We start from the raw sequence: 15,336 nt of genomic DNA, 5'->3' as shown, positions 1-15,336 counted from the left end.
ACAATATACAGCCTTGACGTACTCCTTTTCCTATTTGGAACCAGTCTGCTGTTCCATGTCCAGTTCTAACTGTTGCTTCCTGACCTGCATACAGATTTCTCAAGAGAAAGGTCAGGCAGTCTGGTATTCCCGTCTCTTTAAGAATTTTCCAGAGTTGTAGTCCACACAGACAAAGGCTTTGGCATAGTCAATAAAGCAATCAGAGACCAGGATAAAGTGAGGGGGTGGGGCAGAGGGGTGGGCAGTTTTGCTGGAGTCAAGGCCAGGCTGCAGTGGAAAGAAGGTCTCTTTTGTTAGCATTTTACAAGTTGTTTTCTCAGAAGTGGGATGTACCAAAGATTATTACATTGAATACTAGACACACTTTAGGTGCAATGTTGTGAGTACAAGACAAAACTTAATGGGATGACTGAAATGGACTTTACAATGAATTTGTAAGTTTACATGCTTTCATGATCACAGTTGTTGATCTTAGTGTTAGTCGCTCAGTCATGAACAACTCTTTGCGACCCCATGGACTGCAGTCCACCAGGCTCCTCTGTCCATGAGATTTTCCAGGCAAAGATACTGGAGTGGGTTGCCATTTCCTTCTCCAGGGAAGTCTTCCCAACCCAGGGATCGAACCCGGGTCTCCTGCACTGCAGGCAGATTCTTTACTGACTGAGCTACAAGGGAAGCGTTGATCTTAGTAGAGCTCAAATGTTAAAGGATGAATTTCAGTTTTAAGATTTAGCTGGGATAGGTAAAACCAGCTCTGTACAAATGCCTTTTATCTTTACCTTAGGTCCACAGAATGTCTCCAGGGTTATCTTGTTTAAGCTGTGCCTTCCCTGTATTTCCAAAACTTTGCTCCAAGTTCTATGTCTAATCGCGAAATAGCTCGGATTGTGTCTATTGTGTAAAGTGTGAGAAAACTCTAAAGGGACAGAGGCCTCATGTTCTTTAAGAAATGACCACCGATAAAAGAAATGCTCACATACTGAGGTCTGGGGAAGTCATTCTGGCTTACACATTAACTTGATTTTTATGCTAAGTGAAACAACTGGCTTGTGGCCTATCAAACGCTTTAATTACTAAAGAAAAGGGCACATTGACCAGAAGTAAAGAATGTCTGTGTTTAAAAATGAAAATAAAGATGAAATGCCTCCCTCCCTGGTCCTCCTTTGATGATAAGCCTTCCTTCCCAGGTGCAGAGGCCCTGCTGACTCGCTGTGCTCATGCTGATTTTTTTTTTAATTGTTTCTCTGACTTGTTTCTGATAAGAAATAAAGCTGTGCTGAAAAGAAACCCTGCTTCTCTGGAGCAATTTCTCAGAGTCATCTGAGCATCAGGCTTGCGGGCTCGTCTTCAGTTTGGTTTGAGTAAGACCATTTTCTGTTCCTATTACGGATTGTTTATTGATCGTTTTCGTTGGCATAAAACGCACAGGTCAGGTTGAACTTCCCAGGAATCATTTTCTTAATGGGCTGGGGTTGCAGTGGTTCCCGGGTGCTTGCTTGTCAGAGCATTTTGTTTCTAGGGTTCCTCCAGAGTTGTGTTCCCCAGTTTGTGTCGGGGAGCATAGTGACTATTCTTGTTTGTTAACCTGTTTCTCCATAACTTACAGTTTCTCTTCTCCTTTTAAAAGAGGAGTAAACTGTATGGCCAGCTGAAAATGACACAAGGAATGGTCACTTTTTTGCCTGCACAGAACTGGCAGTACACAGCGGGGCAAGGAAAACAAAAATAGAGTTCGGTCTGTCACCATGCTCCAGCTCTGGTGCCGTCCATGCGCCGGCTCTGGTGCCGTGGAAATCCGAGATGAAGGTTGGGTGTGTGTTTACTGCTGAACTGTGCGGCCTGGCAGGGCTGACAAAGACAGCTGAAGTCCCTTGGAGGGTATTTGAATCTCTTTTTTTTTTTTTTTCGCTCTTTGTCAATGTATCACCATTTTTCTGTATCACGTAGTGTCCTTCCTAAAACAGTGGTACTGAGCAATTATTGGGAGGGGATTAAAAACAGGTGCAGGACTGCAACCTTGACTTCTGATCTCAGGAAAGACAAGGCAGCATCCTCTTCTGGCTTGTGAGATGGAGGAGGGAGCTGATGATCAGTGCCTCTCCCAGCTTAAGTGTGTCTTCCTTCCTAAGATGTATCTTACAAAGTAGACATTCATTGTGTGTGTGTTACATACAATACACAACACATAACACTTATCATATTAGTTACATGATATAAATGTCTGTATTTCCTATATATAATCTATAATCTCCTATTTTGATGATAAAGCCTTTGAGTGGGCCAGAAGACCTCAACGACGTTCATTTTATATGCTTTCTCTAAAACAAATTTTTTTTTTTCTAAAACAAATTTTAATTGACGTGTTCTAATGCAACCTTTATTTTGGGAAGAAGCCTCATGCAGTCACAACAAAATGGGAATTGATCCCCACCCCCACCCCCCACCCCCACCACCCCCGAGCTCTAGAAGACAACCTGAGATTATCTGAGATTCAGTTAAGCTCTAGCTTGATTGCTTCTAATTTAATAGGAGATGCTTCTGAGAAAAAAATGCTTGTAGCATTTTTATACGTTTGACTTTTCATTAAATTATTACTTATAGAAAAGTGCATGTTTTCACTTTTTATTTTAATCACATGCATTAAATGTACCTTTTTAAAGTGTACAATTCACTGGGTTTTTATTACATTCAGAGTCCGATGACCATCACCAATCTAATTCCAGAACATTTCCGTCAGCTCCAAAGTAACCTTGTACCCCTTAGCAGCCCCTCCTCTGAGCCCCTAGCACTCACTTACCTGCTTTGTCTCCATGGATTTGCCTGGTTGGGACATTTCTTGTAAGTCCTAGGATATGGGGCTTTTTGCACCTAGCTTCTTTGACTTAGTATAGTCTCTTTTTAAAATTTTATTTTATTATTGGAATATAAAGGCTTCATAACATTGTGTGTCTGCTGTGCAACATGAATCATTTGTTGTTGTTCATTTGCTCAGTTGTGTCCGACCTTTTGAGACCCCATGGACTGCAGCACACCAGGCTTCCCTGTCCCTCACTGTGTCCCAGCGTTTGCCCAAGTTGGTGTCCATTAAATCGGTGATGCCATCCAATCATCTCATCCTCTGTCGCCCTTTTCTCCTCCTGCCCTCAATCTTTCCCAGCTTCAGGGTCTTTTCCAGAGCTTCCCTGGTGGTTCAGATGGTAAAGAATCAGATATGTGTATACATATTTGCCTTCCCTCTTGAGCCTCCCTCCCACCTCCACATCTCTAGGTCACTACAGAGCACCGAGGTGAACTCCCTGTGCTAGACAGCAGCTTCCTACTAGATATCTGTTTACACATGGTAATGTATATATGTCAATCCTACTCCCCCAGTTTATCTAGCCCTCTCCTTCCCCACTACCTGCCATGTCCACGGGTCCATTCTGTCTGTGTCTCTGTTCCTGGCCTGCAAATGGGTTCATCTCTACCATTTCTCTAGATTCCATATATATGTGCTGGGGCCTTCGCAGGTGGTACAGTGGTAAAGAATCCACCTGCTGATGCAGAAGATGCAGGAGACTTGGGTTTGATCCCTGGGGTGGAAAGATCTCCTGGAGAAGGAAATGGCAACCCATTCCAGTATTCTTGCCTGGAAAATTCCATGGACAGAGGAACCTTGCAGGCTAGAGTCCATGGGGTCTCAAAGAGTTGGACATGACTGAGCATGCATGCACACATGTATATGTGTTAATATATGATGCTTATTTTTCTCTTTCTGATTTACTTCACTCTGTATGACAGACTCTAGGTCCATCCACATCACTACAAATGACCCAATTTCACTCCTTTTGATGGCCGAGTAATATTCCATTGTATATTACTTCTTCAATGTACAGATCTTACTTACCCATTCATCTGTCTATGGGCACTTAGGTTGCCTCCATGTCCTAGGTATTGTAAATAGTGCTGTAGTGAACATTGGGGTATGTGTGTCTTTTTGAATTATGGCTTTCTTAAGGTATATGCCGACTTGTGGAATTGCTGGGTCATATGGTAGCTCTATTTTTAATTTTTTAAGGAATCTCTATGCTGTTCTCCATTGTGGCTGCACCAATTTACATTCCCATCAACAATGCAAGAGGGTTCCCTATTCTCCACACCCTTGCCAACACTCATTATTTCCAGTGAAAATGTTAGTTGCTTAGTCATGTCCAACTCTTTTCCACCCCATGGATTGTGGCCCACCAGGCTCCTCTGTCCATGTAATTCTCCAGGCAAGAATACTGGAGTGGGTAACCATTCTCTTCTCCAGGGGATCTTCCCGATCCAGGGACGGGATTGAGCCCAGGTCTCCTGCACTGCAGGTGGATTCTTAACCTTCTGAGCCAGCAGGAAGCCCTGTTCCAGTTTTTTAGATAATAGCCATTCTAACAGATGTGAGGTAATACCTCATCGTGGTTTCTTAAATTGAAGTGTAGTTGATGTACAATATTATATAAGTTACATGTGAACAATAGTGATTCACAATTTTTAAAGGTTACACTTTATTTATGTGCTTAGTAGCTCAGTCGTTACTCAGTAGCTGAGTCCTACTCTTTGTGACCCCAGGGACTGTAGCCTGCTGGGCTCCTCTTCCTATGGGATTCTACAGTCAAGAATACTGGATCGGATAGCCTATCCGTTCTCCAGGTAAACTTCCTGATCCAGGAATCCAACCGGGGTCTCCTGCGTTGCAGGTGGATTCTTTACCAACTGAGCTACCAGGGAAGCCTTCAATCCATTTATAGTTGTTATAAAATACTGGCTATATTCCTTGTAGAATATGTCCTTGTAGCTTATTTGATACATAAATCTGTAGCTCATACACCCAGCCCCTAAATTGCCCTTTCCCCTTCCCTCTCTCCTCTGGTAACCACGAGTTTGTTCTCTTTCTTGTTATAGTCACTAGTTTGCTGTATTTTTTAGAAGCCAATAAGTGATATCATACAATATTTCTTAAGATAATGGTAATTTATTAATCCAACATTAATAAGGCATTAAAAAGAAGAGTAAACTACCCTTCCTATTTCTTCGAATCATAAAATGTTTGCATTTTTGAAAATATGAGAGCAGAAACAGAAATAAAGAAGGAAAAAAGTTATCTATGTTTTTAAAGCCCAAAGAAGATAACTACTACTAACATTTTGGTGTCTGTCCTCTTAATAAGAAATAATGAGTTTTAATTCTTTCCTTTCACTGGTTTGCTGTATTTGTATTTTTTCAGAGTCACAATCTGAAAATCTTAAATCAGTGAGTGACTCTGAGGCATTCTGTGATCCTTAGTGGATTTTTAACCTAGGATAATTAAACCTTGAAAGCAGATGAGAAGTGAGAGAAGTTCTGGGTGGGAGATTTGTAACCTAGAAAAGTCCTGTCCCATAAGTATTTAAGGAAGACTCCTACCTCTAAAAACCTTGTGTTTTCAGTAAGAGCTTTTAACTGTTATCAACTTTGGGGGATGATTTCTTTAGAAAGAGTTTCACTTTCTACAAAAAAGGTGATGAATTAGAAAACACAGTCTCTCTCAGCTTTAAACTGAGAGAGCTTTAAACTTTAAACTTTGGTAGCAAATTCAGCCTTGTTTATGCTGAGATTTTGTTTCTGTGTGACAAATTATTTATTTCACTGTAATTCTTTTATGGAAGCATAGTTTATCCACACATCAATATGGCATGGTGTGTCTCAATTTAAAAGAAGGGAGAAAATAGGCGATAAGAAAAAACAGAGGTTAGAAGTAAGAAAACCAGAGGTCAGAGAAAGAACACTTGGCTCAGCCTTCAATCAGCAAAAGCAGAAAGGAATTGTGATGTGTCCTGAGAATTAGTGTCCAGTCGTGGAGAGACTCTGCCCTGGGGCCACCAAGCTGTTTCTGATACTGAGGTGAGAATGGGATTTCTCTCGTGGGAAGCAAACTGGCGCTGTGATCAGGGACCACAGCCTCCACAGCATCCTTGAAGAAGGTGGAATGATGTGCCTGCCTGCAGCCCTCCTGGTGCTCACCAGGTGCCGGGGCTGGGCAGCGACAGTCCTGGGGCAGTTCTTGCAAATGGTCCCTATTAGATGTACCTGGGGCTGCCTCAGGGTCTCCCTCCCAGGGAGCTGGTGCTACCTCTTCCCAGGAGGCGGGAGATGCTTCAGGACAGAAGTTACAGGAGACAACTCTGCTGGCTCTCCTGTGGGTGTCCCCGGTGTCTTTGTGAGGCGCTCCAGACTCAATCTGGCCACTTGGTATAAGAAAGAGCCTCTGATTTGTGCTATCACTTTCAGGGATGATGTTTGCTGCTGCCTCCGCACATCCTTGATCCATGACGGGCTTTAAAAATGTCACAGGATTCTAACTCCCTCTACTGATTTTGGGTTTTAACTAGGACATATCCCATGTATGGTTTTATTCAGTATGTGGAGTTTGAGGTCTTCTATATGTTTTCTAGATGTCAGCCGAAAGCCATCATGCTGAGAGATCTTTGCTGTCTATGGAGCTGGAGGATTAAAATCCAAGAGTCATCTTATTTATTTTTAATTGAAATTTAATTGATGTGCAGCGTTTTAATTTCTGCTGCATAGCAAAGTGATTCAGTTATACATATATATATATTCTTTTAATATTCTTTTCCATTATGATTTATCACTGAGTATTGAATGAAACTCCAGTACTTTGGCCACCTCAAGCGAAGAGTTGACTCATTGGAAAAGACCCTGATGCTGGGAGGGATTGGGGGCAGGAGGAGAAGGGGACGACAGAGGATGAGATGGCTGGATGGCATCACTGACTCGATGGACGTGAGTCTGAGTGAACTCCGGGAGTTGGTGATGGACAGGGAGGCCTGGCGTGCTGCGATTCATGGGGTCGCAAAGAGTCGGACATGACTGAGCGACTGATCTGATCTGATTGAATGTAATTCCCTGTGCTCTACAGTAGGACCTTGTTGTTTGTCCCTCCTGTGTATAATAGTTTGCATCTGCTAACCCCCCAAATCCCAATACTTCCCTCCATAAGCTCTCCTCCCCCTTGGAAGGAGAGTTCTCTGTTCTCTGTGAGTCTGTTTCTGCTTCATAGATAAGTTCAATCGTGTCCTATTTTAGACGTCACATCTAAGTGACATCATGAGATACTTGTCTTTTCCTGACTTAAAATGACACTCTCTAGTATATCCACGTTTCTGCCGGTGGCCCTGTTTCATTCTTCTCCACGGCTGACCATATTCCGTTGTGTCTATGTGCCACATGTTTATCCGTTCATCTGTTGATGGGCATTTACGTTGTCTCCATGTCCTGGCTGTTGCAAATAGTGCTGCTGTGAACATGGAGGTGAGGTATCTTTTGGGATTATAGTTTTGTCTGAATATATGCCCAAGAGTGGAATTGATGGTACTTCTATTTGTAATTTTTAAAGACCCTCCATGGTGGCTGCACGGGTTTACATGCCCACAACAGTGTAGGTGAGTCCCCTTTCTCCACACCCTCCAGGAGCCATTTTACGGGAGGAGGTTAGCCAGGGAGAAACTGCGGTTGCATGTGTCACCCGTTTGCACCATCCTTGTAAATGATATGACGAGGTACTCGCCTGAATTTTGCAGGAAGATCGGTTAGCTGGGAGGTGCTCCAGGGCGGCCAGGACAGCCTGGGTCTTGGCGTGGCTCTCCCCGTGACTCGATCATGGACTCTATGATCAATCCTCAGATGTGACTGGGAAGTACAGCCAGGAAGACTTTAGAGGGTTTACTGTAGCAGCAGGAAATAGCACTGAGTAGTATTCTTCCCTCCCTTTTTTTCCCCTTCTCTAATTTAGTAGGTAAAAGGGTTTTTTTTTTTTTTTCAATCAAAAAGTCCCCCGCTCCTCAATTCCACATGACACTCTACTACCCACTGTGAGTTTCTTGTGCTCGAGAGTTGTGTTTCCTGCCAGGTGAACTAGAGCAGGACAGTTTCAGGACGTAACACAATTCTCCCAGATTATCATGAGATCAGCCCTGAGCTCTCCTAATACTCAGAGACCCATCAGCGGTTACTGTCGCCTTAGTCTCCATGTGTCCGTGCAGGGGACGGAGCGCCATGCCTCTGGCCCACAGCTGGAGAAGATACTGCTCTATAGGTAATGAATACATCTGCAGCTGTTGAGCAGAGATGGAGCCCACACAGGAGTGGCTCATGGGGTCCCTCTGAGGAGCAGCAAGGTTTTGAGTAGACGGTTAGTCTGTAGTCATCAATTCTTCATTCTTATGCCTTCTCAGTACTGAGCATGTGTCATTTAGCTTAAAATGAAGCTGAAACACCCTTGATGATGATATAGGGAATTCTTTTTATTTTTGCAAATGTTAACCAAATATTTTAAAAATATTTGTTGAGAGCCTTGAAATAGCTTTTTTGTAATGCAAATATTTAGGTGAAACCTTGAATTAGATAGTACTTAGGACAGAGGTTACACATGAAAATGATCTAATAATATTCTGTGGCCTTGGAATAGGTTTCTTTACCCCTCAGCAGGTGAAAGAAATATTATAAGCTCGAAACTTGATGCTTCCGATTGGCAGGAGAGGAAGTAATTTTAATGTTGAGCATTACAAATCTATTTTTGTTTTTTGCTATTTCTTTTAGTTTAAATACCATGGTGAGTTATTGTTAGGTATTTAATTTGTTTTGGCAACAGTGATGGAATGACTGCTGAAGTATAAAAATCCAAAGAACATGAGTTGAACTCGAAGTTTCTGGGCAACTTCTTTTAATTGGTAATAATTACAGCTGTTAAACTGTAGCTGAACAGACTCTAAAGCTGTTTGTCAAGATACAGTGCTTTTTTTTTTTAAGATACAGTGATTTTGGCAATCAAATGTTTTGATCCCTGCTGTACAATTAGAACAACAGTATCAGGACCTTGAGTCCAGAAGTTCTAGTCGTTTATGCCAGACGTGTGTGATGAGGTGTTGCTGCACCAGGTACCGTGAAGCAGTCTGGGAGCTCCCTCCTCCTCATTCGGTCTGCTGTCCTTGCCTATCTGCTCATTCGTTTTTTCTCCATCCTAACTATAACTTGGGACTCAGGTTTTTGCAACCTGATGCAAATTATTCTTTCAGATATACTTTTAGTATTATTGGATGACCAAGAAAACTGCTATGGTAAACACCCAACACTAAAATTCCATGCTTTGCGTATATATGTTTTTCAGTAATTAGACTGGACTTTTAAAAATTGAGATTATTGACCTATATAACATGTTAGTTTTGGGTATACAACATAATGATTTGATATTTGTATGCAGCTAACTGTACTCTTGCCTGGAAAATCCCATGGATGGAGGAGCCTGGTAGGCTGCAGTCCATGGGGTCTCTGGGAGTCAGACATGACTGAGCGACTTCACTTTCACTTTTCACTTTCACTTTCATGCATTGGAGAGGGAAATGGCAAGCCACTCTAGTGTTCTTGCCTGGAGAATCCCGGGAACGGGAGTGCCTGGTGGGCTGCCATGTATGGGGTCGCACAGAGTCAGACACAACTGAAGCGACTTAGCAGCAGCAGCAGCAGCAGCAAACAGATCACCACAGTGAATCTTATTGACATCCATCACACAAAACTAGAAGTTTTTTCCTGGTTGTGTTACTACATGTAACAAATGAAACCTACTGCTCTCCTGGAGGAGATGAAGCAAGTTCAGGGGGGTACGCTGTGGAGGGCTACTCTCATAGAGACCGAGGACAATGGTGGTTGCCAGGAGCCTGGGGGTAGGGAGGTAGGGAGTCAGTGTTTAATGGGAACAGAGTTTCAGTTTTGCAAGAGAAAGAGTTCTGGAGGTTGGCTACATGAGGATGTGAATGTACTTAACACTTCCTGTATGCTTAAAGCACATATTTCTTAACCATTTTTACCACAGTTAAAAAAAAAATACATGAAATTGTGTGTATCCATCATGACTCGATTTAGCCAGTAGTTTATGGGGTCAATGCTGGAATGGTAACGCAGACTCCCTCCCCATCCCATTCTCCATCCTCACTCACTGAAATTTTTTTGCTATTTTACATTTCTCCCTATAAAATACTATATAACTCATTTATTGTCTCTCCCCTACCCCAGATTGTGAGTGAAGGAGTCTTTTGGGCCTAGAAAAGAAAACAACAGTCTCAAAGGCCCTTGCTGAATCATCTAACTCCGGAGAAAACAAAACAGAACTTTAGGTCCCGCCCTGATGCTCCAGGCCAGTTGCATCTATTTGGAACTTATCACCCCCTGTTCAGAAACCTTCCACCCCCTACACCTGCCCAGAAGACTTATCACCCCCTGCCCAACTACAAATGCCATCTCAACTAAAAAATACCCAAAACATCCCGCCTGATTAACGTTTCCCTTATCGCTTCCACAAGCCTCGCTACAAATATGGAGCCTCCCTGATCCCTCTCCGCACTCAGCCTGGTCGTTAGGCCGACTGTCTCCCCTCCTTACCTGAATGAAGGTAACCTACGTCTGTTGAGGTTGTCTTTCCTCTTTCTGCCTCGGCCCGAACTATGCCTTACAGTGAGGGCAGACCCTTCTGCCTGTTTTGTTTTTGCTGTAGCTCTCACGTCTGGAAGGGTTCCTGGTCCACAGTAGGGGACCAGCCAGGTTCTATTGGTTTCATTGTTCTGCATGTGTCTCTCTAATTTTCCCAGCACCTTTTGTTGCAGAGACTGTCCTTTCCCCATTGGGTATTCTTGGCTCCCTTGTTGAATGTTAGTTGACTGTAAATGCCGTGATTTAATTCAGGGCTTCCTATTCTGTTTCATTGGTCAGTATTGAACTCCTTGTTAACTTTATTCTTGAGCTCACTGAACTGCATTTCTGAATTTTCCTGTAGCTCATTGAATTTCTTCCTAACAGCTGTTGTGAATTCTTTCAGTTAGATCGCAATATTCCATGTCTTTGGGTTTAGTTGCTGGAAAATTGTCACTTTCTTTTTTTGTGATGCTGTACTATCATGATTTTTCATAGTGCCTGGTGGAAAGTGCCCCTGCTGCCACACTTGACGTCTTGGATACCTTCCTAATTTAGACTATTCTTCACTTACTTTGATTCTAATAGTTCAACAGTTTGCTAGTTAGGAGTCTTCTTGTTTTCCCGGAGGTGGTGTTACAGCACGAGTTTTTGGTTTCTCTGAGCTGACTCACCAGTAAGGTTGAGAGTGGGCACGTTAAGAACAGACACAGAGAAACAAAGGGTGGGGGCAGAGTGGGGTGAGGTGTATCTGTGCCCTTGGGTGCGCCCACACCTGGTAAGGGAATCCTTGACTGGCGGGGGGATCCCAGAGGTCAGTGGTGGTGCTCTTGCCTACTGGGACAGACAGCAGGGGACACTCTCCTCAGGGTTCTTCGTCCAGTCCACCACCTCCCGTCCCTTTCCCTCCCCTGGTCGCTGGGGCCCGTCCTCAGAGAGCAGCCGGTCCTGGCAGGACCACCTCCACCCTCCGCCGCCTCTGCCAATGGTTGTGCTCATCTGCCACCAGGTGGACAGCATCCTCTGCCCCCGATGTCCCCATGTCCAGTCCCCGTGCCCCGAGGCCTCTTCCGAGGTCCAGTCCACCACTCTCAGGGGCGCAGATTGGTGCATCTCTCAGTGTCCTGGGCTACTAAGCAGAGATGCTTTTTCAAAAAAAAATTTTATATTGGAGGATTATTGCTTTACAATGTTGTGTTAGATTCTGCCACGCAATAATGTGAGTCAGCCATAAGCGTATGCAGATTCCCTCCGTCTTAAGCCTCCCACCCCCCGACGCCATCCCACCCCTCTAGATTGTCACAGAGCACCGGGTTGAGCTTCCTGTGTTATCCAGCAACTTCCCACTAGCTATCGGTTTTACACATGGAAGTGTATGGAGATCAGTGCTTCTCTCCCAATTTGTCCCACCCTCTCCTTCCCGCTCTGTGTCCACAAGTCTGTTCCCTGTGTCTGCATCTCTGTTCATGCCCTGCAAACAGATTCATCAGTACCACTTTCTAGATCCACATATATGCATTAATAAATGACATTTGTATTTCTCTTTCTGACTTCACTCTGTATAGCAGACTCAGGGTTCATCCACCTCACTAGAACTGACTCATATCTGTTCCTTTTTATGGCTGACTAATATTCCATTGTATATTTGTGCCACATCTTTTTTATCCTTTCATCTGTTGATGGATATCTAGGTTGCTTCCGTGTCCTGGCTACTGTAAACAGTGCTGCAGTGAACATTGGGGTACAGGTGTCTTTTTGAATTATGGTTTTCTCAGAGCATATGCCTAGTAGTGAGATTGCTGGGTCATATGGTGGATTTATTACTAGTTTTGGAAAGAAATGGCTGAGGCACTATTTTCCCAGTTACGGATATCCATGGGCTTCCCAGATAGCTCAGTGGTAAAGACTTAACCTGCCAAAGATTCAATCTGCCATAGACTCAACCTGCCAATGCAGGAGACATCTCCCCAATGTGGTTTTCAATCTTTGGGTTGGGAAGATGCCCTGGAAAAGGAAATGGCAACCCACTCCTGTATTCTTTCCTGGAGAAATCCCATGGACAGAGGGGCCTGGTGGGCTACAGTCCATGGGGTTACAAAGAGTTGCATATGACCTAGCACACACATGGATGTCTGATTAGTTGTAAATAACAGAGAGAGAAAAGAGGAATGATTCGCACCACCTTGATGCTGCCTGAACTTTTTTAAAACTCTGTTTCTGCTTAATGTTAAAAGAGAATATGTTCTGTTTGCCACAGCAAAGGGGGATAATAATTTGAGAGCAGGTAGATTAACTTGGACTTCAAACCTTTATCCTCTCTCTGCTTATACTCTTGAGCATAACTTCCCTGGTTTGCCCCCTCACCTTTCCTTTGTGAGCTTTCAATTATAAGCTTTTTTCTTTTTTAAAAATTGAAGTATAATTGACCTACAGCATTGCTAGTTTCAGAGGCATGACATAGTGCTTCGATTTTTCTGCGCATCTGAAAATGCTCATCATGATAAATCTAGTCACCGTTTGTGGCTGCACAAAGCTATTGCAGTATTATTGACTCTGTTCTCCGGGCTGTACACTTCATCCCCAAGAGTCATGCTGGAAGTTTGTAGCTTTTAATCTCTCCTACATATTTCCCTGCTCCCTCCACCTTCCTCCCCTCTGGCAACCTCATGTTTGTTCTCTGTACATATAACTGTTTCTGTTTTGTTATGTTTGTTCATTTGCTTTTTTCGATTCCACATATAAATGAAATCACATATATTTGTCTTTCTCTTGTTTTATTTTTATTCAGTTTGACATACTTCCTGATTTTCCTTTTCATTCTTCATTTGCCCTACAGTTGAGAAGTGTGTTTTAATTTTCAAATATTTGGAAATTTTCAAAAACCTTCTCATTATTGATTTCTAATTGTGGTCAGAGAACATGTTTTGTATAATTTCAGCCCTTTTAAAGGAGTTGAGACTTTATAGTATAAATGTGGTTTACCTTGTTGAATGGTCCGCCATATGCTTCTGTTGGGTGGAGTGTTCTGGAAGTGCCAGCTGTGTCAAGTTGCCTTATAATGATATTCAGATTGCTGCGTGGTTGCTTGTTTCACTATTGACTTCTCTTTCTCCTTGATGTATCAACTGCTGAGACATATTCAAGCCTCCAAGTATACTTGTGGCTTTGGCTGTTTCTACATATAAGTCTGTTAGTTTTCGTTCATGTAGGTTTGAATACAGGTGTAAATATTTAGTGTTAAGTCTTCTTGGTGAGTTGAGTCCTTTGTCTTTCTGAGAAATGCCTTTTACCCCAGTAAAATTGCTGTAAAATCTCCTTTTGCCTGGTGCTGTTGTAACCATGCGTTCCGGGAAACAAACTCCCTCAGAAGGACAATGCAGATAGTGGAGTGCAGTTCATTACACTGGCGGGGCCAAGGCAGAGTATCCTCTTAGCCAAGGACCCTGACCAGTTTTTGTGAAAACCTTATATATCCCAATGACTTTCCTGGTGGCTCAGACAGTTAAGTGTCTGCCTACAATGCGGGAGACCTGGGTTAGATTCCTGGGTTGGGAAGATGCTCTGGAAAAGGAAATGGCACCCCACTCCAGTACTCTTGCTTGGAAAATCCCACGGATGGAGGAGTGTGGTAGGCTACAGTCCACGGGGTCGCAAAGAGTTGGACACGACTGAATGACTTCACTTTCACTTCACTATATAGGTACCTAAACCCACCTCCCCAAATTCCCTGAAAGGAGTCTGAACAAAGGAAAAAGAAAGATAAAATCAAAGTTAACCCGTGATTCATATGCCTTAAGCCTAGGTAGTTAACAGTGGACAATTATCAATAGGTTTGTGGTCATACCCCAATAAGCACAATAGAATGTATGACTATTCGGTTACACAGATAATTAGGGTATTCCTTTAGGTGATGGAGAGCCCTGGGGCTCTTCCTTCCGGGGGCCTGGTTTTCCAGTTGGTATTTTGTTTCCATAGATACTGGGCATATGGCTCAAAGTCCACAGTCTGGCCCAAGATGGAATCCTGCTTTCAAGATAGAGCCCGTTCTGTTTCCTCCTTCAGTGCTGTTAAACTCCAGCCTCCTTTTGTTATCCTCCTTGGCATCTCTTTTCATTTATCCTATCTGTTTTATATTTAAGATGGATTTCTTATAGATTGACTATAGTTCGATCTTTTTAATTCGGTATGAAAGTTTAATAGAGTACTTGGACTATTTATAATTAACATAGTTATCAATGTGGTTGGGTTTAAATTGTCTTTGTTTTTTATTTGTCCAATCCCTTCTTTGTTCCTTACTTTCCTCTTTTATCACTTAAAAAATATTAATTGTGTATTTTAGATATTTTTTGATGGTTGTTCCAGGATTTCCTATATACATCTTTTCATTTGTCACTTATTCTAAAAGAGATAGGAATACCAGACCACCTGATCTGCCTCTTGAGAAATTTGTATGCAGGTCAGGAAGCAACAGTTAGAACTGGACATGGAACAACAGACTGGTTCCAAATAGGAAAAGGAGTACGTCAAGGCTGTATATTGTCACCCTGCTTATTTAACTTCTATGCAGAGTACATCATGAGAAACGCTGGACTGGAAGAAACACAAGCTGGAATCAAGATTGCTGGGAGAAATATCAATAACCTCAGATATGCAGATGACACCACCCTTATGGCAGAAAGTGAAGAGGAACTAAAAAGCCTCTTGATGAAAGTGAAAGTGGAGAGTGAAAAAGTTGGCTTAAAGCTCAACATTCAGAAAACGAAGATCATGGCATCCGGTCCCATCACTTCATGGGAAATAGATGGGGAAACAGTGGAAACAGTGTCAGACTTTATTTTTCTGGGCTCCAAAATCACTGCA

General features: G+C 42.9%; 1 protein-coding gene across 4 annotated transcripts in view; it reads left to right on the top strand.

Annotated features, from left to right (window-relative positions):
• The window catches only part of ATP8A2 (ATPase, aminophospholipid transporter, class I, type 8A, member 2), a 494,154-nt gene that overhangs the window by 33,966 nt on the left and 444,852 nt on the right, over positions 1–15,336 (top strand). Inside the window, exon 1 of one of the 4 annotated variants that reach the window (XM_024999820.2) lies at positions 1,254–1,361. The exons of 2 other annotated variants lie outside the window; for them this stretch is intronic. Coding sequence is in view for 1 of the 2 variants with exons in the window: in NM_001163802.4 (NP_001157274.3) it covers positions 8,071–8,110 (40 nt within the window). In the remaining variant the exon portion in view is untranslated. Of the gene's footprint in view, positions 1–1,253; positions 1,362–8,036; positions 8,111–15,336 lie in introns of those variants that run through there. One more of the 4 variants, NM_001163802.4, reaches the window with a different exon arrangement.

The sequence above is a fragment of the Bos taurus genome, chromosome 12 (genome assembly GCF_002263795.3).
Source record: "Bos taurus isolate L1 Dominette 01449 registration number 42190680 breed Hereford chromosome 12, ARS-UCD2.0, whole genome shotgun sequence".
NCBI lineage: Eukaryota > Metazoa > Chordata > Mammalia > Artiodactyla > Bovidae > Bos > Bos taurus.
The sequence above is the reverse complement of the archived record's forward strand: the minus strand, read 5'-3'. Positions and strand labels throughout refer to the sequence as shown.